At 40.3% G+C, this 25,980-nt stretch overlaps 2 protein-coding genes across 2 annotated transcripts; both read right to left on the bottom strand.

The window, feature by feature from the left end:
- Window positions 1-550: 550 nt before the first annotated feature.
- LOC145487219 (adenosine receptor A3-like) lies at window positions 551-2,104 on the bottom strand. Its single transcript, XM_081465943.1, has one exon. It carries the CDS (start codon window positions 1,622-1,624, stop codon window positions 740-742), a length of 885 nt encoding a protein of 294 aa, XP_081322069.1. The 5' UTR covers window positions 1,625-2,104; the 3' UTR covers window positions 551-739.
- A 20,442-nt stretch (window positions 2,105-22,546) lies between these two features.
- Window positions 22,547-23,709, bottom strand: LOC145488504 (adenosine receptor A2a-like). Its single transcript, XM_081467383.1, has one exon. The coding sequence runs from the start codon at window positions 23,461-23,463 to the stop codon at window positions 22,567-22,569; it is 897 nt and encodes a 298-aa protein (XP_081323509.1). The 5' UTR covers window positions 23,464-23,709; the 3' UTR covers window positions 22,547-22,566.
- Window positions 23,710-25,980: the final 2,271 nt, after the last annotated feature.

Genomic DNA, 25,980 nt, shown 5'->3' with positions numbered 1-25,980 from the left:
TAAACAATTCATTCATTCAGATCAAAGTCTCAAGTATTATCATCACTAGGATCAGAATTTGTTTTGCCACCATCATAACTATTATTATTTTCTTTTGTCCGGTTCAGGATTATTTATTTCTAATGCATGTACCTTGAAGACTTCATATAATCGTGAATTGACGTCCTCACTATCCTGTAATCTAGTAGACGTGATAGCAATATCATGAAATGCTCATCCGCCGTGTTTAATGTTTATAATCAAGCTCAGTCAATTCCGCTCATGTTTAGAAAACACTGTCGGAGCTCGGGGGCACGAAAGCGAGCGGAAACGAATTTAAACATGAAACACAAACTTCAGCGAAAGCTTATGAGCCTCTCACTTGCCGAAATGATAAAAAGACAAGTCAATGAAGAGGTAAAAACAGTCCATTGCAAAGGTTGTAATCAGCAGAATTTTACGATTTACGAGTAGGTCGAAATTTCCGAACTAACCTTTATTTCTTTTGTAACTGATTATAGCTAGTAGAGGAAACCGATTTTCTTGTAAAATGGCTTAACCTAAAGCGGCACATAGCTAAATGTTTCAGCTTTTCATTCACGTTCAGATTAGAAGCTTTTAATTAATTCAGTCAATCTTTGGATGACGAGAGTTCAATAAAGATAATCGACAGCAAATTATACAAACGAATATCACTGGCAACACAACCAAAGTGTACAATAAAGTTCTGTACGGACGTTTGTCAAGCCCAGTTTTCAGTTTATAAGTGCGTAGTAAATTCTTGGGGTGCGTTTTGCACTCGGAGGGTAACAGGTTTTAAATCATCGCGCTTTTTCAAGCACTTTTTCAAGGCATCTTTAAATATTTTCATCCTAAAGCTATACACGAACGGATTCACCATCGAATTTGCTAATTGTAGGACTTGGCCAAACCACAGCAACGTCGGAGGAAAACACTGCCAACAGAATGCGTTGATGGTGTACACTACGAACCCAGGCAACCAAAAGATGAGCGACACAGCGACAACTATGTAAAATGTCTTTGAAAGTCGTATATTCTGGTCTCGCGTTGATCTTCTTTGACCATCCTGTAAGTCAGGTTTTGTAGCGTACAGTCGCGAACGAATAGATAAGTAACTTGCGCAGATAATGACCAGTGAAATAAAAAGAAGGAAATCAGCAGTAGCCACGGCATAAACGGTATCTACGTCTGCGTGATATACTGTTAACAAATACAGTCCTATGATGCATAACCCAATTACCCAGACGATAGCAATGCTGAAAATGTAAGCGCGAGCGCTTGTTACGCGATGACGCAGTGGCCAGAACACGGCGTAAACGCGTTCCAGTGATAAAACAGCGAGAAACATCAACGACAGGCACAAACCAAAGACTTCAACGGACCACCAAACAGTTAAAGATATGATATCCGTTCTCGGAATTCTGTGAATAACTAGGACTACAACTTCTCCTACTCCTACAAGTAGATCAGCGACGGCCAGGTTGATCAGAAGAAGGCAAGTTCTTTTCAGATGGAGTCGAGATTGAGTCTTGAAAACAAAAATGGTGAACACGTTCCCAATGATGATGACGGTTGCCTCGAGTGCGAAGATGACGATGAATGCAATGGCGACTGCATATAACATGATTTAAACACCCTTGTGTCGGAATAACTGCTTTCGTCTTTTGACTTTAGCGATCACAATTACTGTCCTGCTTGTGTCACAGATATATGAGGCTGTAAACGTCCAAAAGAGAGGAATGGTTATGTTTTTGTTCGCTTTTTTGGCCGTGACGGTGCACTAAACACAATGGTTGTTTACCCCGTACTGAGGACTGAACTAACCAATAGAAACGTGTTGGTTACGTAATTCATACATAGTGTATGAGCGCAAAACAAAAGATTGTGCATTGTCGTGGACCTTCCAACAAATCTGGGCGTCTTTGTTTGCTCCTCTGATGTTTGCCGAGCTTCATAACCAGTCCCATCTATTAACTATGACTAAAGCGAACAATAATAATGTCAAAGAAAGGTTTTCACTCAATCGAGACTATTTTGTCGTGATGACGTTGCTTTTAATTTGAAATGTAAATTAAAGTGGATGTTGAAAAGAATGAATTTGCAATATCTGGACGACGAAATCGCCGATGTTTGGCATGTTGTAAACGATATATCTTCGCAATGATCGTTGTCATCAAAGGGAAAAATCGTTTTCTTTATTTAATCTTGCGGGTAGTGTCTAAAAGAGATCGAGAATTATTTAAAATGAAACAAGTTAACGGCCTTTTTACTCTGACAAGGTGTGCTTTTTCTTATTCTTTTTTTCATTACAAACGGAATGCGATATTAGTTTGATTATAACATAGAGGGCAAAATTACTGAATTCTCATGGGCCAACTTGCACCGAAATGACATGTCCCTCTTTTTTGGGCTTCAATTTTGTGACACTTTACACTGTAGATCACCTTACGCAATCCGCAGATCGTTTACATTTTGACTAGAACATTGCAGATACTAAAACTATAACATTTGTAAACAAGCTGAAGAGGAAAAACGTCCTGGTGCATCAGTCTGTCACATACAGAATTCAGAAATCTTTCCTGGAGATGCGGATAATTCTCATAAATCCTGTGTGGAGTTTCGCTTTGATTGCAATGATAATTTTGTCGTCAAGATTGATTGATTATTTTGGTTTGTAAATTGATCTAATTATACATCCATTCTAATTTGCATTTGAAACCAAAGTGAGAATTAAAAGGACAAAATAGTGCTTATTTAAATAAGTTTCGTCGACACGAATATTCTTCGCTTTTCGCCTTGTCGCATTGTCTGTATTCGTTTTCCGTCGATTTAACAAATCGAATGTGGTTTAGCATGGTCTGTAGTGTTATCGCCGACGACATGCATCATCACAGTGGTCAAACTGTTGTGGACAGCCGAGTGAGTCCACAACAAATTTTGACCGCTGTAATGACGAGTATTATTGTCGATGAGAGTGCAGTCCACGCTAAACCAAATTCGATTTGCTTTTTACCACAATATCAACGTCAAAGAAAATGCTTTTTTTCAGAGCGTGACCGAGATCGTGACACAACGAAAGGGCAAGCGTTGTCTATAACTTTCTCGCAATCTGATTGGTTTATTCCCTAAAATGAGCATTTCTGATTGGCTATTAAAACAAGAAAAAGCTACCACAAGAATTCTTAATCAAGCGAAACGACCGCACGAAAATACAACTTCAACTCTTCAGTTACTGCAAATATTCAAGCAGAATTATAATGGCTTTGCAGCAAATCACATACCTTGGAATTTGCAATGTTGCAGCCATGGAAGAAGCCATTTGGGAAGGCCAAAGCACTGGAGTACGAAATCGAGCTCGAAGCTGGCGTCACTGTAACACGAACAACTGCTGAACTCGCTTCTTTACTAACTAGAGCATTTGAGATGTTAGAGCAGTTCTTCAACTGTTTTACAGATGGTCTGGAGTCATAACTTGATATACTTTGCTCGTTAGCATGGCCCGAGATGGACATGATGTGGCGTGAGGGAACGTTGGCGTTTGACCATAGTGTGATGGCGGTTGCTCGATTACTTGTTTATTACCTAAAGAGCAAAATTTTGTGCAAAGGAAATCTTCAGTTCAAGGTCTTGCAGTCGCGTAAAAGGGTTTGCCGGTCGTTATTAAAGGACAGGCTAGCAGTAGAACGGGGAATAGACTAGAGAGCCTGTTATAATAGTAAGCAAAACATGGCAAGTTCAATTCACTCAAAGCAACTTCTTTACAAATAAGACTTCAAGCAATCTAATTTTACTCACCTGCTTTGCGAAGCTTGCAACGGCGTGAGGCTACTTCATCGATCGATGAAAGACGTAAAAAAGTGTCCAAACGAGCTCTAGTAACTGCTTGAATCCAAAACTCTCCTCTCCACCGCGAAACTTAACTTACCAACAACAGAGCTGAAAAATAGGTACGCAGTGCGTAAATGGTCGGACATGCAATACATGGATATTGCTTTATTAACAGTAATATGTTTTGTAGTGATCCTTCGTCATTTTATTTGAAACATGAACAATGCCTATATAGATATAAAACCAACTAATAAAATGGATTTATTTAGAGACAGTGAGTCTTCAAAGAACAAGTAAAGACCGTTATTGCAAGCTTGCTCAGATGACAACTCAGATGGTACAAATATGGAATGATTTCTACTACCCTGGTCATTATCTACTGTCTTGTGAAACCTTATCTGGCCAAATTATACTTATTTACACCGACAAGTCTGTTATGCTGAAAATGTGAAGTAGGTAGCTAGGCCAGTAAGATGTAACCATTTCAGTGTCCTACAAGCAGAATAAAAGAGGGTATGAATTATAATCATTATAATTTATTAACAATTCTTTTATATCAAACGAGCTTTAACATTCCCCGCCAAACTTTCACTGAAGTGCAAGATAAAATTAATGTTAAATACAGACACTTTCTATGGTAATTCACAAATTAAGAAGCAAAAACGTTTTCCGAGTGCACTTTAACAGCAAGTTGTATAAAAAGATCCCCTTCGTGTAAGATCTGAGCCATAGCGGCAGCACTGAAAATCAGTCTATGGTGTTGATAAACAATGCAAATTGGAGAGTTTGGACCCAGTTTGCTACACAATCTTCCCTGTGAGTCCCGGGGGGGGATTACTTTGGGAATTTCTGGGTGGGGATGTGCCGCTGTGATCCTGGAACCCTTAGCCTATACCAGAGCTAGTTCAGCTGAATTTTGCTAACCTATACTAGAGTAAACTCCCCAAATCCCCCCACCTATCGACACTGTTGAGGCTGATTTGCGTAAATTTAAACTTACCGATTTGATTTTTTTATATTTTTGAATGGCAATTCCTGCTTTCCTTAGTCTAGATAAAATCTTCAACCAACCAGTCAGTTTTGTGAAAAATGATACCCTATTCTAGACCCAAACGCTCTGATTTATATACCTTATCCTAGAGTAGACTGCTTGAAAGCCATACCCTTCACAGCGGCACATACCTATATAGCCCTTACATGGCAGCGCCCCCCCCCCCCCGGGCCTGTGAGCAGGGAGCAAAAATAGTTAACTGACATCAAAGTCAGTCACAATTGGGGCTGGGTTTGTCTCAACGCAGTCAACACCGCTGCCAAATCAAAACCTTAACTCAGGGATATGAACTTTATAGAAACGATACAAAAATATCTGTGTAAGACGATTCATTTTCGTTATTTCGAAATAACGAATCACACATTTCAGTATTGCTAAATAAATCGATATGAAGTAAGGCAAAAGCAGCATAGCACACCATAATTTTCCCTTGAAGCATTTTCGATACTCCCTGAGAGCTAAATAAGTGCTATGCATGCCAACAACAAGTCTGTACGTTTTGTGTTATGAAGTTTGGTGCCCAAATTCAGTAGAGAATGATTAAGCTACTCGGAACTAATTCTAAGTTTCTCTTGGAAACAATCAAAGTAATTCTCGATTAAGGTATTATTCAGCACTTGTTGTAGCCGGATGTGTGACAAAATCCCCGGTATAGTCTAAACCCGCGGTTTAGACTATCTGCGACGCACGCTACAGTAGGTATTGTTTTGCTCACTTTTGTTCAAAGGTGCTCCAAGGTTATCTCAAAGTCACAAAATCGTGCGATCACGCTCACGATCGAAGTCGGCGATATTGACTTGAGTAAGGTGCTACTTGAGTATCGATTCCCGCTCTGATGCAATGCGTTTGCATGTTGTAGTCAAGTTAAAATGAAGAAGAAATACTCACGTTTTGTTCTGGTGAAAGCTACACCACAGACAAAGAACTTGCTGGTAAACAGCCACGCATCACGCAAAGAACTTGCTGGTAAACAGCTACGCCACAAACAAAAGACTTGCTGGTAAACAGCTACGCCACACGTAACGTAGTTGCTGGTAAACAGCTACGCAAGACGAAAAGAACTTGCTCGTAAACAGTTACGCGACAACTACGCGAAAAAAAATGTCCGTAAACAGCTACGCCATATTCTTAGGGCGACCATTGAACTTTCAGGGGTTGATGGGGGACGGGTGGGTGATTCAAGTTGAGCATGAATTTTAATGATTTTTGGACCCTGAACGCTCAAGATTTATCTTTCTCAGCCCTTTATGATTTTCTTTTATTTATATATAAGTATGTATTTTTTTTGGTCTAAAAGTAGCTTGGGTGATTTTTTCATCACAATGGCCCCACCCCACTCCCTTCAATTGAACATTTTGCACAGTTTGAACAGCCATCCAACCTCCGTCCAACCTCCGTCCAGCCTGCCTAAGGACCACCTCGCTTCTCAGTTTACATAGGTCGGATATTAACATGTCCTCCCAAAAAGGCATTGCGTGACACATGTAGGTGAGCTGCCAATCATGGGGGAGACACGGCAAGTGACCGTTGACCTAGACGAAGAGTACAAGGATGTGTTCTCGGGTTTAGGAAAGTTGAGAGGAGTCAAGGTGAAATTGCACGTGGACCCAGACCCAAAAGGCACCGTGCAGAAACAGAGAAGAATATTCCTACCAGTCAAAGACAAATTTGATGCGATTCTGGACAAGTGGGACCAAATGGATATCATAGAAGATGTTGGAGACGAACCAACAGAATGGTGCAGTAATATCGTCCTCACTCCGAAGAAAGACGGAGAAAACATCAGGGCTAGCTTGGACATGACAGATGCCAACAAGTACATAAAGAGAACCAGACATGGCATCCCCACCTTAAGAGAGCTGGAGACAAGACTTAACGGGGCCAAGTATTTCTCTCACTTAGACATGAACGATGGATACATGCAGCTGGAGCTGGCCGAGGAAAGCAGGAAGCTTACCACATTTTACACGCATAGATGGCTGAAACGCTTTAAAAGGTTGCATTTCGGGGTCGTCAGCGCGGCAGAGATCTTTAACGAGGAGGATCGCAAGATCGTAGCACAAGAGCCAAATGCTGTCAGCATCTTTGATGACATACTAGTCTTCGGCGCAACGCCGAAGAGGAGCAGGCTCAACCTCCGAGCGGTGAAGGTCTTTGGAAAGGTGTTCTCAAGCGAAGGAATATCACCAGACCCAGATAAAGTAGCAGCCCTGAAGGCAGCAGGTCCCCCACAGTCAGCAGCAGAGGTACGCTTATTCCTATTCTTCGCTGGAGCAAACACAGACTTCATGGAGGGATTTGTACAGGCCACTGCACCGCTGAGAGAGCTACTCAAGGTCAATGCTAAGTTCCAGTGGAAACCAGAGTGCCAAAGGTCATTTGAACGGGTCCGGGAAATGGTGGCGGACGACACAGTGATGGCATACTTTGACCCACGACGGAAGACAAGGCTGAAGACCGATGCAGGACCAGGTGGAATGGCAGCCACCGTGAAGCAGTATGACCCTGAGGCCAAGCGATGGCGACCTGTCACTTATCGATCAAGAGCATTCACTGACACTTAGAGCAGATACTCACAGCTAGGGATGGAAGCCAAAGCTTCAACTATCGCCTCAATTACGTACCCGGAAAGAAGGACGGAGCAGAGAACAATGAAGCAGACTACCATTCACGGCATCCAGAGCCACTGAATACGCAAAAGAGCCAGGCCAGTAAAACCCAAGCTGAATTTGAGCTACGAGAGACGGTGGAAGAGTTCGAGAAGGATATCATGGCTATTGTGAAATCTTCAGTGCCTGAAGCAGTCACCTGGCAGGAGCTGCTTGAAGAAACGCACTCAGACACTGAACTGTCGGACTTGAAGGAAGCCATAGCTGGAGGATACTTAACGGCGCAAGAGAAGAGAGCGCTCGGGCCGCAGTACGACTCCATTTTCACCGAGTTGGCTGTTGTAGGAGGGCTAGTAGTCCGAGGTCCAAGAATTGTAGTTCCCAGGACTCTCCAGAATAAGGTAGTCAAGCTCGCGCACGAAGGCCACCAGGGTATCACCAAAACCAAGGAGTACCTGCGTACCAGAGTGTGGTTTCCAGGGCTAGACAAAATGGTGGAGGCGCACATCCAGCACTGCCACCCGTGCCAAGTGGTGAACGTGTCACCGGAGCGAGAGCCCTTACGCATGACACCCATGCCCAGTGAGCCTTGGAAAGATGTTGCTGTAGACTTCTAGGGCCCCGTCCATACCGGAGAGTATCTGCTGGTTACGGTGTGCAAGCAGTCCAGATGGGCGGAAGTAGAATTTGTCACCTCCACCAGCGCCAGGGCGGTGATACCAAAGATGGATAAAACCTTTGCCTCATTAGGCATACCAGTGTCGGTAAGCAGTGACAATGGACCTCTGTTCAATAGACAGGACTTCAGTGGCTTCAGCAAGTACTTGGGCTTTCGTCATGAGCGAAAGACGCCACTGAATCCGCAAGCTAATGCAGAGGCTGAGCAGTTCATGAGAGTACTGAAGAAGCTGTACCAAATAAGCAAGTTGACGGCATCGAATTTCAAGCAGGAGGTGTACCGATTCCTTCGAACCTACAAAGCGACTCCTCATTGCACCACTAAAATTGCTCCGGCAGATCTGATGTATCCCGGTCGCAAGTTCCGCACCAGGCTTCCCATCGAAGTAGTTTGTCGTGAGCATAACTTTGAAGAACTGTACCAGAGGGATCTTGAGAAGAAAATGCAAATGAAAGGGTACGCAGACAACAAAAGGTATGTCACACCTTCTGACATACAGGTGGGAGACTCTGTACTAGCCCGAAAGGAGGCAATCAACAAGGCCACTCCTGTCTATGAGGCAGAACCATTGCGGATGCAGTGCGGAAAAGGCACCAGGGTGGTAGCCAAAAGGCCAGATGGCAGCTCCATCACAAGGACCACGGCTCACTTTAAGAAAGTTCCCTTCAGATCGATCGAGGAAGCCCACAGGTGGTCCAGTTCAGAATGGCCAGCAGAGCCTGTCAATGAGTCACCACCAAGCACCGGAGAAGATGGGCCCCCTGGTTTGGAGCAGACTGATGGAAGCATGATTGGGACGGGGGCCAATGAGTCCATCCCCGCCGATGCTGTCTTACCGGCCGGGTTGACATCACCACTTGCCCGGGATCAGGGACCAAGGAGAAGTGAGAGGCACCGAAAAGACACCGACACGTATTTAAAGGAAAAGTACCCAGACTCTCAGCTATAATGCTGAAGTTAGATAACTGTTCCCGATCTAGAAGGGACTTTAGACACCGACTTCTTTCGTGATAAGTTGTTGTTTATTTTTCTGGGTGTCACCCCATAGAACTATCTGTAAGCCGGGGGGGGGGGGGGGCGGAAATCTAGTATCGTATGTTAGGACTAGGCTCTAGGCCCATTGCATGCTGGGCCAACGCAGGCCCGGTTACCGTTGTTGTAGTTTCGTAGCTAGTATGGCAGCCATAGTCTATTAAAATTGCGACATTAGTAGCAATTGTGGTAACAATCTTTTTCGACTTTTATCCTTAGATAGCTATGAAACAAACAGGAAACTCAGTAATTGTGATCTTTAAACCAAAATTCATTTATTTCTCAGATTTCTCATCCGGTTAGTGAAAAGTTCAGCCCATATCTCGGCTGTAAGTATCTTTTAAAGATGCCAAACCTCCGCTCAAGTTAAAAAAGCCGACATTTTTAAGGGGCATTAAAATGTTTCACCAATGCTTAGTTATCAGACTCTTCCATCTCCCCCTGATGAGCACTAAGAACGTCTTCTAAAATTAAACTAAATTGAGTGACCATTTTTATGAAAATGAACCGAGCAGATGTGCATTAAACAATGCAGCTTTAGTGCCTACTTTATCACAAGATAAACTATGTGAACACTTTATTGATGAGGACATCAATTTCCAAGCTAGCGAACATAAATAATCTTGAACCGAACAATAAACATAATTCTGAAGGTGGCGAATTAAATTCCTATCTTGAAAAGGCACGTAAATCTGATTAGGCTATATTGAAATTTAAGCTCGCCGAGGCTGGAGAGCTGAATTAACCAGTTGGTTTTCTAGTTCGCTCCCCGTAAAATTTAAGTTTAATATAACTCAGGCCTCTCAGAAGCAAAATCCAAGTGTCTACTCGTACCTGTCATGTAACCAGAGTACCTTGACAAGCGCTTCAGACTAATCCTGCAGTTGAAATAAATTTCACGAAATTACTTTTAAAAATGACTAAATGATTTTGCGATGAAGTAATCTACATGCTAAATCACTGCTTCAGTTCTTTATTTATGTCCTCTTTGGTTTCTTTTTCTTCCTTCTTTCATTTTTGCGATGGCTTGACCACGCGTCAAGGTGTAGTTTATGGTGAACTTACTGAGGGAACATGTCATATTGGTCGTTCTAAATTTAGATATATGGTTGAACAAAGTCATAAAAAAAAACAAAAAAACAGAATTGGCAGGAGCAACCGCGGCCTTCAAATAGCTACGCGGTTGTTGGTGGTTTATTTAGGAAACCGACTTATGTCGATATACCGAATGATATTGTTGACGCAATGAAACTGGTTGATCCACAAGAGGTTGTCAATATTCTCCTTTAAAAAGAAATGTAAACAGAGGCACTGGCTATGCAAATGTTTACACGAACATAAAGCACAAATTGTCTCATGACTGAGCGACCGCGTTCGTTAATTTTATGTTATCAAAAGTAACCAAAAGAAGGTTTTCCGGAAAGAGAGCCTGTTCAGAAATGGAGAGACTTGTCGCAAGAAGTTCATGCATTCGTTGGTTCGAGCGATATCACCGGAGGGAAATACGGTCTGTCGATGATATTGGCATTAAAAACAATAAACGGCCGTGACAGTAATATTAAAATATGAAACAGAATGATCTAGAAGAGCACGCTTTCTGACTTGTGGGAAACTACTTTTTAGTGATGCTTTAAAAACAATGGATAAATCACGAAATACAAGAGAAATTTGCTTCCCGACTCGTGAGAAACTATTTCTTTGTGATGCTTTAAAAACGGTGGCCTATATCAGCAAACACAACAATCAATTCTTGAAACACAACTCAATATTTTTGAAACACAAGTCAGTATTTGTGAAACACAACACAAAATTTGAGAAACGCAACAAATATTTGCCAAACACAACAGAATCTTTGTGAAACACAACATAATATTTGTGAAACACAACACAAAATTATCGAATCACAACAAAGAATTATCGAAACACAACACAAAATATTGGGGGACCGCTCGGGTAAGCCTCCGTACGAGAGCATGAAAACGAGGCGGGTGAAGCTAGAATCGCTAACTCCAATACGGCGATCAGTAACATGGAGAAGTCTACAGCGCCAGTTTGACGAAAGGAAAGTGATATTGCTGAAGCTAGTCCTACTGTAAGGAAACCAGCAAAGTTGAAAAATGCTCAACATTTGTTTTGGCCTCAATGGAAACCTGGAAAGTGGAAGCGCAGCTGGTGAGGCGGTTTGTTTGCATCGAATGGTCCTCTCCACCTGACACGATATATTAGTTAAGCTTATATGTGGAAATAACATTTTGCCATTTTCCGCTGACAATCCCCTTTTTTAAGATCTAATCGTATTTCATTTTCTGTAGACATTCACCCCTCTCGACGACTTGCCTGTAAAGTTGTTGTAACACCTAACCAAATAAAATTAAAATTATTTCGAGTTTTGTGTTTTGCTGTGTGTACCAGAAATAAGCTCATCCTTTAATACCATATGTTGGACAACAAAGAGTCGGTTGGCACTCAAATTATTAATCTCGAGGCAGAACTTTAATTGACATAAACAGGAAGATCAATAGCACACACAACAGGCATGCTGCCATATTTGTTCTATATCTTTTTGTACTAGCTTTTCTTTGGGTACGTTTGAGGCAAGGGGCCTAGCAATTTTCATTCCAGAAAGCTTTTTTAACTTCAGTATCACGCTTGGTCATTTTGCAGCTCATTTTATGGTTGACAAGCATGGCCTTATTAGCCTTCTTGCTGGTACGTTTAATTTTCATATTTTTTTTTATATCATCATTCACTGGTAAAAGGTAAAGGTAAAGTCTGCATACGAGCCAAGTGGCCCATCAGGCCGGCGCTTATCTCCGGTTTCTGTAGCAAGAAGCAACTAGGAATATTTCTAATCCCCCTGGATGGGATGCTAGTTCATCCCAGGGTTACCCCCAGCATTAAATTCGCTGGTACCCACACATTTGAACATCAGGGCATTTAAACACCAAGGTGGAGAGAGGCACTGTGAGAGTAAAGTGTTTTGCCCAAGGACAGAGCACAATGTCTCCGGTCAGGGCTCAATCCCGGATCACTCGATCCGAAGTCAAGCACACTAGCCATGAGGCCATAATTTAAGCCAGTTAACACAGAACACTTAAGTTTCTTATAAAAATAAACTTCCTGGAAGAATGTCTAAAATACGCTAACCTAAAATTACTTTGTATAATAATCCATAATATCCATCCGTATTGATTTCAGACTTAATAAATGATGGGCGTTTTTATCAAGAGCTTTATCTAGCAAAATAATGTTTATGTATACTCCTGTAATATCCCTAGTCAGAAATCAACAATCAGAAGGGAAATAGTACATTCGTGAGAGGATTGAATGGGCCGGTGTAATTGTGCCCGGGTATAGTCCAACCTCTTTTTGGGGGAGGGAGCTTTCCAATCGCTGAATGAATGTCAAAACCCGTGCCATCTAAATCGGCTCTATCAATCTTATACCGTTTGTTTGGCCTGAATTTAGTAGAAAGTTGGTTAATCAGTTCACGCCAACTTTTGCAATCGCAGGCCGAGCTTTTCTCATGCCATAGTTTATGGCTTTCTTTTGTAACGCAGGGTCTCTCGTTGCCTCAGAAACGTAGTCTGCCAGCATCTACTCCTCTCTTGGCAAGATACGGAATACCTTTGCTAATGAATAATTCAGTCGCTGTATTGACGACATCGCTAAGCAAGCCAGCGCCCTCCTCGCGGGAGGGCTTACTCAGTTTCCCGCCTAAAATCAAGTTTTTGTTATGCCACAATTCGCACATTTGACTTTAAGGTATCAGTATAACCCATTTGACCATCCGCGCGCGGTCCGCTCTAGCGTTCGTGGCTTTAACAAAAACCCATATAAACCGTATATTTACTGGAAGCTTAATAACTACAGATTATGACCTGACCTGTTTAAAATGGTAAAAATTTACCGTGTTTCGAAAATGTGAATATATTTACAAAGCTTCACGAACCCATAAATCAAGGTATACGCCCGCTAAATTTAGGTCGGAGAAAACGATTAACATGGCATCCGTTTCTTCACACATTGACCTCAAAAACCGTGTCTCAGATTTTTGGCACATGCGTTTGTTATTATTTTACAAGAGGATAAAGTTAGAAAAAGGAAAAAAATAGGACTGCCCGCGAAAAAAAGGCATAACTTTTTAATGAAAAGAGTAATCAGAATTCGCAGACACAGTTTTGTCGGCGTTCGTTCTGACAACATTCTCTCCGAATTTCAGCCAATTTGGTCCAGGGGCTGCCAACCTGGAACTCGAAATGCACGTACAACTCGCCTATTTTTTACTTTCGAGAAACAGAGAAAAAATAAAATTCGGCGGCATCCAAGTGTTATGAGATTATCACACCAAGGGAGACACCGCAGAGGAATCAACTTTCTGTATAACAATAGGACTGTGACAGTTAACATGGAACAGGTACAAATTTCCGCGACGGCGCGCGGTAAAATTATTCACCAGTGAATAAACCGCTTTTTCATGTGTGAAGTCAGAATTCCAAAGTTAATAAACGTGAAATTATCTTTTGATTTACTATATTAGCGTTCGAAATTTTACGTATCGGTTGACTAATCTTCAAAATTATGACCATGTCACTGTTAACATGCCGAAGGCCCGTAGAAGGTTCCCGAGAAAATGCAAGCGCACGAAGGGAAACGCTGGAGAGGACGCCGTAAACGGGACTACATCGACTGATGTTGATGCAAAGGCAAAGATACTGTAAGAAATGACAATAGCTGGGTAAGAAAAAAAAAATGTTGCACTGCTGATTCTAATTTTGTACAATCGATCTGCCTTTCAATTTCGTCCACTTCTCTTCGTCAATCTCCTCTGCTTCGACAGTTTCTTGCAACAGTATTTTAGCGCGGCTTGCGCTCATTTCGGCTTGATCGCTGGCTTCGTGATCGCGATCGTTGTCGCGTTCATCCAGCAATTTTTCTTGATTGTAAAACGAACCCTTTGCCGCTTTCCGCTAATTTAGCGGCCCACTCTTTGTTGAAAGTAGTTTTTCGCCTTCTTTGGCCTTCCTTTAGCCGATGAAAACGGGCAAGATCGCTCTGTCTTCTTCGAAGACATCCGGCACTGATTATGGCGCGCGAATCGCGTGTCAACTCAACATGATCTTGATGTCATGTGACTTCTTGCCTCGATAATTAATTTATTTGACAGAACTTGTCAACTCTCAATTAAGTAATTAATATGCAAAACAATCTTTCTCGCGCAATAACTAGCGGCAGATATAAGTTTTTTTCGTGGAGTTTTTTTTATCTAAAAGATTACTTTAAGATTTATCCAACCGCTTAAAAAAGCAAAATTATGCAAAATTGCAAATTTTCCCCTTCCTGATACCTTAAGCATTTTAGGCCTATTTTTCGTGTTTACAACTTTTTCAGTTCCTGCGACGTTCGGAGTCTTTCGCTTTTCTTTCACCGAGTAGACATCCATGGTCGTATATTTAAGAAAAGTAATTGTTTACAATTTGTTCGTTTTCATGCATGTTGTTAGAAAACATGCCAATAATGTCTTTGAAACTCGCGCCTTTGATTCTTTCATGCAGAAAAAGCAAGCAATAATTGATATCCGCACCTTACGCTCCCAACCCACTGTAGCTGGTTGTCATTACGAAGAAAGCTCCTTTTTCCTAATTTTTCAGTTCCGATTCCCACTCGTTCGGCGGCGGCAGATCTAGACCGAAAGAGTCCAAATATTCATATTCACCGCTTTTCGCGCCAGCAGCAAACCCAGTGAGTGCCCATGCTTCCGAAATCGCCACATGTTGATTATACACGGCGAATGGAGAAAAGGTTTTTCCTCGTTGCGCGAAAATATCCCTCTGATACATGGGGATGCTGAGATATTTGCACCAGTTTATTAAATCAAAATTGAAAAGCGGAACGTCTTTTGACTGCATTTTTTTATATAATCGTCCCAACTGCCGAAGAAAGGCGGAAGGTTTATGTGCATTCCTCTTCCTCTTTTTGCGAGGGGGAGACGGTAATGAACGCGGCTGTCGTGGTGCTGGCTTGACGTGCATCCCTTTGCCGAACATTTTTGCTGATCAGGTCAATGGCGATAGGCACGCCTGTAGACGCCAGTATTCCAAGAAATCCGCCGTACTGCGTTGTTCCGCCGCCGCGAACCATGCCTTGACCAGCAAGATAGTTTTCAACAACCTTTTTCTGTTCTGGAGAGACACCGCTTGAACAAGTTTGTAGAGCTTTATTTCGATTGCCCCGTAACCGTTAATGAAGATTTTCTTAAGCGTTTTTTCTGCTGCAAAACGAAGCCCTGCGCTTGCCAAAGCCTTAACTGCCGGCTTGATTAAGGTTCTAGCCAACCCAAACAGAGTAGAGAAAACGCTGCCTCCGCGTTGTGCAGTTTTTTCAATCTCGGGGGAGGCTCATCTTATGATCGGCTCCCCATTCCCTCACTGGCCCGCTTTTTTCATTCGGTTAATTTGAGTCCTTGTCAAAAGGAGGTCGTCTCTGCGGCCGATTTGTTCTGATTTGATGCGTAGCGTTACGGCCGATTTTTCAGCAAAGGCGCGAGCTTGTATGGATGGTAAGTCGCTGCCATCTTATGTCAAAATGTAGAAAAAAATTTACAGACGTTTTTTGGTTTCGCTCAGACAACGACCGGTTCATTTCCAATCTGTTTCACCACAAACTCTTCTTCGTTTAGGACCGCAGCGTAGATTGTGTAATCCCGCGCATTGGCCGCTTTGTTTAGCCGGTAATGCAAAGTCAAACTCTTTGGGTCCCCTATTACACTTTCTTTGGCTGATTTTAGATCAAAGTAAATTATAGGGTAAATTGATGAGAAGTTGGCGATTTGAAGTTGGACGCCTGAGTTGTAGTTATTTTTTTTTGCATCTGAAGTCAGTCATTCGGATTTTGAATTCGTTTCCATAGTTTAACTCGGGGTAGTAATTGGTCCCATACTGAATTCGTTTCCATAGTTTAACTCGGAGTAGTAATTGGTCCCATACCACAGGCGGCAATTGGACAGTTTCGCCGAGTCATCTCCATTCAGTAAAAGGTGTCAAGGGTGTAGGGATTTTGGGTTAAAGAATTTTGTTTTCGAGTCTGCTGAAAGAAGACGAGCGCATGTTCGGGTTTTTTTTGAAACCAGGTGTTATCAACCAAGAGCCCCCCACATTCGTTAGGCTAGTCCTGGTGTGTAGCGTTTCTTTCAAGTAACGCCAGTCAGTCGGTTTCAATAAATTTTCATTAACCACAATTTGCCCTTCAGATGACTACATCAGCTTTGGAACCCACAATTCAAACTTCTGGACAACAATGCTACGCCCTGGGCCGTCGTTTTGAAAAATCATCTCGTTGTCATCTTGAGGCACAATCTCAAACTCAAGTTGCAGTGGAGGCAAAAGTTTGCCAGACGGTTGTTCGAAGAACGAATAGCGGTTGAGGAGAATGAGAGTTTCAACTGTTCTCCCCCCATTCGAAAGCAGTCCGCGCTGTCAGATTCCAGGGTTTGTCCCAGCGAAGGCTGTTACCGTTGTTGCGTCACTGTGAAAATAAAAAATAAGGTATTTTTTTTTAAACGGTTTTACCAGCAGATTTGACAGTCATACTTTTTATCACAGAAAAAGATCCGTTGATTGTGGCTGACTCTGTGTTGGTGTCAATATTTGTGCCGTTTGCAAGGGCCTCGAATGTGAAATCGGTACGGAAAAAAGCGTGGTACCAATCATAGAAATTATCCCTGTCTTTAACAGAGAACTTCTTGTTGCTTTTTGGTTGGTGCTGGTTGCTGCCTGGAAACTCTAGCGGCGTTTCCAGATTGAACTGAACGTAATCTTGCTTTTCGTGTTGTCCTGAACATGTCGTTCGTATATTCATTGAAAATAATATTTTACCGCTGAATTAAAATAAATTACTAACAATACTACATACACAATGTCACATACGGCTAATTACATAACTTACTTACGGTACTTACAATACTGGTTACTTACACCATTGTCAATTACAATACTATTCTTACACTATTCGCGTCCTTTCTTTTTTTTCTTAATTGTTATTATATTACCGTAACACCTAATATATCCATGTAGTTTTTTTTGTTTGTCTTTTTTTCCCTATGTGTACAAGCTTACAGTTAAATAATAAATATGAAATGAAATATTAATCAACCATAAACAGCAGCAGCATATAAAATTAACATAAAAAGGCCCACGTGCGATAAAATTTTGGAAGTGCTTTTTTTGCAGTCGCAATCTCTTTAAGAATTTCAAGTTTTCCGCGAATGAACGATAGAAAGTTTTGAAAATCTAAAACATCTCCCCGAAGGCTTGTGCAGAAAATACAATATTTGGCTATCAGTAGATAATAATTTAGGACTTGCCAATGCTTTGTCCTATCATGCCAGCCGTAGAGTATATGGCTTATGGATAACGTTATTGTTTCATTTGTTTTTTGGTTCCACCAGTCTTGAAACAGAATCCAGAAATCGACTGTTAGTATGCAGTTTATTATTAGCGGGTGATGCAATGTTTGTTCTTCTGCGTTGCATAAGTTGCATATGGGGCTTTCTAAAATGCCGTCTCGATAAAGTGTAACACGGGTTGGAAGCACGTTATGAATCACTTTATACTGAAACATTATTATTTTTACTTCATTTGTGATAGCAAATGGCATAAGATAAACCTTCTGAATGGTATTTTCTGTCAATCCGTGGCATAGAATTTTGGTTTCAGCAGTGGGAGGAACGAAGATGGTGTTTAAAAGAGTGGAGTAAATAGAACTGGTTCTTAGGGCGTTGACTGTGGTATCGTGTGTGACGTTCGGAATACGGTTTTTAAGACAAGCTTTCCAATTTTTTGGGATTGCGTTAACCAGGCCATAGCATATGGTGAAAGGAACCTTCAAATTGAATTTTATCGCAAGTTCATACCAGTTCAAAAAATCCTGATTTTGGTTTTAATACGTCGCTTATCTTGGTATTGCCGGCGTCATACCAATTGTGATAACAAACAGGGTTTTTTTTCCCACAAGAACTTTCCTGTTATTCCACAATGTTTCGTTTTTAAGATTTGTTTTGGAATCGACGCCCGTTAAGATTTTGAACTCGCACCAGTAACCTAACATTTTTTTTATAAAATGTGGAAAGGGCATCATCGAGGTCAAATATACTTGTTGCAAAGTTGCATTTTGTTAGGAAGGCTAGACCACCATGTTTGTGCAAGAGCTGGTTAGGAATTATTTTCCAGGACGCTTCTGACTCGTCTTGAATTCTGTTGACCCAAGTTATTTTAAGCGCTTTTTCCATGATCTTAAAATCACACATTTTCAATCCGCCGTTTTTCTTTTCTCCAATTATGGTGTTTCTTTTGGCAAAGTATAAAATCAGCAGAATTAAAAGGTTCATTAGAGTTCCAAAAAGTTTCTAAACTAACCTTAATTTCTATTAAAATTGATTTCGTTGTGAAATAAGCTTAATCTGTTGAATCAATACACCAACTAATTACACCCGGCTCACTTCTGATCGACGTTTCAGCTTTTCAATCCATGTACACAGAAGAAGACTTCAGTATAGTATTCAGGTGTCGAAAATTCAATTCAAGGCAACGAAGAGTAAATTTCACGAACCAGTATCACATTTTCTGCCAAAATTGACGTTTAAAAATAGTTTAGGGAAGAAAAGAAAATAATAGAAATGTTCAAAGGCAAAATGTTCAACAAAGTTCTGTACTGGGGTTAGCCAAGTTTTTCAATTTGCAAATGGATAGTAAAATTTTGGGGTTCGTTTTGCCCTCGAAGGGAAACACGTATTAGTTGAGATTTTTCCCAGCGCTTTTTCAAGCAATTTTTCAAGGCATCTTAAAATACTTTCATCCTAAAGCTGTACACGAATGGATTCACAAGAGCATTTGCTAAGTGTAGAGCATTAACAAACCAAGGCAACGTCGGAGAAAAACAAAGCCAACAGAATGCTAGACTTTCTAAAAAGTCCTTCGTCTTGTTTATTCAGTACCCACATTATTCAGTTCTCGAAATTCTGTGGATCACCTACTCCTACAAATAGATCGGCGACGGCAAGGTTGATTTGAGGAAGGGGAATTCGTTTAAGTTGGAGTCCGGACCATTTCAATGACGCTATTTTGTTTTGATAATGCTCACTTTGGTTTCAAATGCAAATTAGACAGGATGTTTATTAATATATCAATTTACAAACCAGAATAATTCCTCTTGACGACAAAAGAATCATTATAATCAGAAAGAAAACATATTTTTTCTACGTCTTGCGGAGAAATAATCAGAAGAGAATACCTCACGGGTTAACGTCCCACCTTTTTTCCAAAATGAATTACGTAATGAGAAACCCACATGTCCAACAAAGACTGCTTAATTCTGTGTGTGACACATTGACAATATAGCAGGGCAACTTTCCCCTTCAGCTATGATAGCTACGATAGCTGCTTTACGCAGGATTAAACGCTTAGTTCCATCTGACGTTATGATCTCTCTGTATAAAGCCTGCGTGTTACCACATATTGAATATAAACCCAAATTAAAGGGTCGGGGGTGGTCCGAGACACCCTTATGGCGATCGGAAAAGCGTTTAAAAAAGGCGCGACAAAGGTGGTGAAAAAAGCCGCGAAAGGAGCGGCTGAGAAAGCGGGAAAAAAACTTAGTGAGATAATGGTGGAAAAGAGGTCTGATAAAATTCAACAAATACTACGAAAAAGGCAGCCAAAAGCAACACCCAGCATGCACCGACAAATACATCGAATGCAAAGATGAAACTTTGTCAAATTTTGGTAAACCAACTTTTATGTCAAAAAAAAAAGTGTATACTTTGTCACGCCAAAGAGAGGATTTTGAACAGCCACCTCTGTCGCTCATTTTGGCAGCAGTTGCGTTTAACATGATATCATGTGATCTACATAACGAATAAAGTATATATGTATGTATGTCTGTTTTCATACACAGTTTTCCTTCGTTTTATATCAAATGTATCTAAGATTGAACGTTCAAAACTTAAAAGTGTCGATGGAGAACAAATTTAACAATGAACGTGACGGAGTCTTCAACTGCAGTGCAAAAAGCGAAAAAAAAAAAAAAATAAACAAGAAGGAAATGTTTTCGATTTGATTTAAGACTATTATGTTCACGTAGTTTCAGATGTTCATAAGACAAGATGTTGAAAAGAGAAACCCATTTGCAAACCAAAATAACTCATCTTGATAAATAATCATTGTCAAAATAATCCTTGTCATCAAATTGCAAGCATCCTTTTCTTACTCAATCGTGAGGAAAGTGTCTAAAAGAGATCCAAGCTTACCTTCATAAGTAAAACTGTAACAGTTTGACAAAACATAAGTATTGCGTTGAGTTATCCGCATCTCCAACAAAGGTTGTTCCATTTTGTGCTATTTAGCTTGTTTACAGACGGAAAGTGATATTTCTTTGACTATCCGTAAAATTTCAATCGAAAAGTAAGTCAGCTGTTTGTTGAGTGTGTTAAGAGATCTAAGGTGTCACAAAATTGAACGCTAGAAAAGTGGGAAACAGCAGTATTTATTTTAGTTAAAGTTCTCGTTGTGTTTCTCTAAATATCCCGCAGGATATCCCAGAGCTTTGAGCGCGAAATGTGAGATTTTTATCTCCTCAGTAATCAATAATTGACACAGCTGGTTTCCAAACTTTGCTCTTCCACGTACTATCTGTCTGAATATAATTTGTGATCGTGTCTGCCGAGCATTTACATCTTGGTACTGTTCTTTTTTTTTTTTTTTTTTGTCATTTATAAATATAAAACAATACACCAATGTATATTAGAGGCAAAGAAGCCCAGGGAAGCTAATAAGGCTTATGTAAAGCACTACCTTAAATACTTAAGTCTTAACAAGAGAATATAAATGCTGTCCTTGGCACACAAAATGATCATAATTTAGGATTAAAAACGTAGTTAAGCAAAACTAAACGCGCGACTGTGCAAAGGCAAAGGAAGGAAAATATTAAAAAAAAGCGACAAAAAAAAAAAATTAATAAATAAAAAGCGAAAAACCACACACAAGCACACTAAGCGAGGGTGCTTGCGTGTGCATTTAATAACCAGTGATCTGTACACGGAAGATGGTTACATTACTTGCTCACAAAAGTATATCTTTATTACTAGCAACAAGGATATAGTTTCACGAAATTCATCCGTTTTCTCATATATTTATATGTACATTTCATGTAGCCGAGCTAGCAAGGCCGAGCTATTAAGCCCATGGCGTCAGAGATACTAATTTCGCTTGTTATACAATAATTGGCCCAAGCTTTTAGCAGTGCATCATGCATCGAGTTATGAAGCACTTGAAAAGTTTGCAGAGCAATTTACAAGCTAGAGTTTCTCTCGGAAACGCCTCGAGCAACTCATTCGCGCACTCCAAATTAACTTCTCAAGTGCATAGCAACTCGATGATGCAAGCTAAACCATGATTCAATCGGTTAATTGAAAATTAGCACGTCGGGCTGATTTTTTCGCCGTGCCCCAAATAAACGCTGGAAACGAGCAGACTCTCCGCTCTTGCTGCACAAAGGTCACGGGTATTATCTTCGAAAGGATCAGAATTTCTTTCGCGCCATCAGAATTATTATTTGGTTTGCTTCTGGGAAATTCATGTCATCATGGATTGACATCCTCGCTAATCTAATTTCCAGACAGGTACAAAAACAATATTACGCCAATCATGGATTGACGTGCTCACTAATTTCCAAGCAGGTACAAAAAAACAATATTATGCGCCCATTGAACATCTGCTTACTTCATTTCCATAAAAAATCTCGTTCTAATGAGGTCACGTTTAGGAAACATTATCGGAGCTCATGGGCACATAGGTGGAGCGGCAAAGAGTTAAAACGGGTTTGAGCGAGAGTTTATGAACCTCCCACTTGCCGAAATGAAACACAGAGAAGTGAAGATCCCTTTCCTTGGCGTGGCAAAGTATTCAATCAGTAGAATTTAAAAGTTTACCAGTCGAGAGTACCTTGAAGTTTCTGAAATTACTTTTAGTTATTAAAATTGATTTTCCTCTAATATAAGCTTAAAATACTGAATCAATACACCAATTAAATACACCCACATCAGTTTTGATCGAAAGTTTCAGCTTTTCAGTCCATGTTCACAGGAAAAACTTTTACTACAATGTAGGGTGTCGAAAATTCAATAAAGACAATGCAGAGGAAATTTTACAAACGAATATCAATCTTTCTGCCAAACTTTCGTTTAAATATAGTTCATTGCAAAAAATAAATAAATAAATAAATAAATAAAAATAAAAAAAAAAAGGAAAAAAAAAAAGAAAAAATTGTAAAATGAACAACAAAGTTCTATGCAGAGGTTAACCAAATTTTTCAATTTATAAGTGGGTATTAAACTCTTGGGGTTCGTTTTCCACTCGAAGGGAACCAGATCTTAATTCAGATATTTCCCCGCGCTTTTTCAAGCACTTTTTGAAGGCATCTTTAAATATTTTCATCCTAAAGCTGTATACGAATGGATTCACCATAGAATTTGCCAAGTGGAGAGCACTTATAAACCACAGAAACGTCGGAGGAAAACATTGGGAGCAGAATTCTCTGATGGCGTACACTACGAAACCAGGCAACCAAAAGATAAGCGACACAGCGACCACTATGTAAAATGTCTTTGAAAGACGCAAATTCTGGTCCCGCGTTGATCTTCTGTAGGAGGCTTGTAATTCAGGTTTTGTAGCGTACAGTCGCGAACGGATCGAAAGGTAACTCGCACAGATAACAACCAAACAGAAGAAGAGTAACACAACACCAGTGGCAACGGCATAAACGGCATCTACTTTTGAGTGATATACAGTCAAAAAAGACAGTCCACCAATGCACAATCCAGTTACCCAAGCGATAACGATGCTGAAAATGTAAGCTCGAGCGCTTGTCACGCGATGACGCAATGGTCGGAACACAGCGTAAACGCGTTCCAGTGAAATAAGAGCGAGAAACATCACTGAAACACACGACCCAAAAGCTTGAAATGCCCAGGAAGCACTCAGGGATCCGTTTTCAGTTCCCGGGATTTTGTGCATGATGAGGACTGCAACTTCCCCTACTCCTACAAGGACATCGGCGACGGCCAGGTTGATTAGAAGAAGGCAAGTTCGTTTTAAGTGGAGTCTGGATTGAGTCTTGAAAACAAAAATAGTGAATACGTTGCCAATGATGATGACGGCTGCCTCGAGTGCGAAGATGACGATGAATACAATGGCGGCGGTTGCGCTTAACATGATATTGTCTTTGTTTTGGTATACTGCTGGTTTTGGTTTGATTTGAAGATCAAGAATTACTGTTCAACTTGACTCATAGATATCTGAGAGTACATATAACAATGAGCGTGACAGAGCCTTCAACGGCAGTGCGAAAAGCGAAGAATATTAATGCCAAGGAATCGCCTTCGATTTCAATTAAGACAATATTTTGTTGTGATGTTGCTCACTTACTTTCAAATGCAAATTGGTGGTTTAAATAAATGTGCATACCCAATATCTTGACGAGAAATTAATTTTTGTTGTCACTCTGCAAAAAAATCGAGAATAGGTTAACGGCCCTGCTTTCTTTGGCAATCAAATTGGAGTGCGTTGAGAAATCGGCCACTTTTCTCGTAAAGGTTGAGTTTGTTTTTTTCTTCAGCACGATAAGAAACAGAAATTGATGTTAGTTTTAATATTTGTAGAGTTTCAAAACAAAAGAAAGCCAGCTGCGGAGTGTGTAAGAAGATCTCAGATGCTATAGAATTGAACACGAAAGAAGTGGTCAATTTGACTGTCCTTATTGTTTTTCTTAGCACCACACGGGAACTTAATTTTAATTACTGCATTAGGTCAATATCGATATATTGAAATTGTAACTTGGCCCCGAGGCTTTGTGGAATAAAACAACAACAACAAATAATAATAATAATAATCATTCATCCCTCAACCTCGATACGATTTCTTTTGTTTTATTCGGCTAAGCCACGAAGGCAGTACTGAAGGATTAGAATATATCGAAATTGACCCATGCTTGCTCATTGATGTGACAGAGCTCTGAGCATAATGAAGCGATGGAAGAATCTTTTAGAGGACATAAGAAAAAATATATATACGCCGCCTTAACCCGAAACGTTTGGAACACATCAAGATAGTATTTGCATAAATAATGAATACTATATTAATGGAGTTCATAAATTTGACTCTGCTGCCATTTTCTTCTTTCTCCTAGTCTCCTTTTTTTTCTCTCATACCTACTGACTCTTTTCTCATTCACTCTCTCGCAGGTTTGACGAATTAGTTGTCTCCATTGCGATCTGTTTTTACTTTTAATTGCAATTGGTCTAGCACTTCTCCACAGCGACACCGCGCTTTTGCAAGTGTCCTCGTATCTAAGTTTAGATCGACCAATGTGACGTGTTCCCTCAGTAAGTTCACCACAAAGTATAACATTGACGCATGGCTAAGCCATCGCAAAAGAAGGCAGAAGGAAGAAAAAAGAAGAAAAAGAGGACATTAAATAAAGAAAAGCAGTGATTTAGCATGAAGATTACTTCATCGCAAAATCATTTGGTCATTTTTAAAAGAAATTTCATGAAATTTATTTTCACAGCAAGATTAGCCTGAAGCGGTTGTCAAGGTTCACTGGTTACACGTCAGGTACAAGTAAACATTAGACTCTTGCTTCTGAGTAGCCTGAGTTATATTAGCCTTAAATTTTACAGGGAGCGAACTAGAAAACCAACTGGCTGATTTAATTCTCCAGCTTCGGGGAGCTTAAATTTCAATATAGCCGAATCAAGATTATTTGTGTGCGCTAGCTTGGAAATTAATGTCCTCATCAATTAAGTCTTCACAGAGTTTATCTTGTGATAAAGTATGCACTAAAGCAGCATTATATAATGCACATCTGCTCGGTTCATTTCCATAAAAAAGGTCATTCAATTTAGTTTAATTTTAGAAAACATCTCAGAGCTCATCAGGGGGAGACAGAAGAGTCTAATAACTGAGCATTGGTGAAACATTTTAATGTCCCTTAAAAAAGTCGGCTTTTTTGACTTGAGCGGGGAGGTTTGACATATTTAAAGACACTTACAGCCCAGAAATGGGTTGAACTTTTCACTAATAGAGAAATCTGAGAAATAACTAAATTTTGGTTTAAAGATCATAATTACTGAGTTTTCTGTTTGTGTCATAGCTATCTAAGGATAAAAGTCGAAAAGTATATCGACGGAAAGCGAATACAGACAACCCGACAAGGCGCGCGAAAAGCGAAGAATATTCATGTCGATGAAACTTTTCCATTTAAAAAAGCACTATTTTGTCCTTTTAATGCTCACTTTGGTTTCATATGCAAATTAGAATGGATGTTTAAATAGATCAATTTGCAAACCAAAATAATCAATCAATCTTGACGACAAAATAATCTTTGTAACCAAAACGAAATCCACACAGGAATTAGTATGTGTAATCAAATGGTTTTCTCGTGAAATTAGGAAATAACTTCACTTGCGTTTTGTCAAAATTCTGATAATTTCCCTCGCCTTTTACCTTTTAATATCGTGGGTGACAAATTACGCTCACAACTGTAACTTTTTTTACTGGTTTATTCTATCGAGAACCGAGAACATTAAGAAGAATATAGTTTTAGTTTCAAGCATACATTATTGATAAAGTTCGTAATTTTCTGAGTTTCTTCTCAAAAAATACCTTTCGAATCCTTCGTGCTTGTTCATAATGTCATGAACTGATGAATGAAATGACAACGACGCCCGT

Source organism: Orbicella franksi, chromosome 5 (genome assembly GCF_964199315.1).
Source record: "Orbicella franksi chromosome 5, jaOrbFran1.1, whole genome shotgun sequence".
Taxonomy (NCBI): domain Eukaryota; kingdom Metazoa; phylum Cnidaria; class Anthozoa; order Scleractinia; family Merulinidae; genus Orbicella; species Orbicella franksi.
Note: the sequence above shows the minus strand (reverse complement) of the source record. Positions and strands in the feature narration are given on the sequence as shown.

Excerpts from the sequence above, each read along its gene's own strand:
- LOC145487219 (XM_081465943.1), bottom strand. The coding sequence starts at position 1,624 with ATGTTATATGCAGTCGCCATTGCATTCATCGTCATCTTCGCACTCGAG.
- LOC145488504 (XM_081467383.1), bottom strand. The coding sequence starts at position 23,463 with ATGTTAAGCGCAACCGCCGCCATTGTATTCATCGTCATCTTCGCACTC.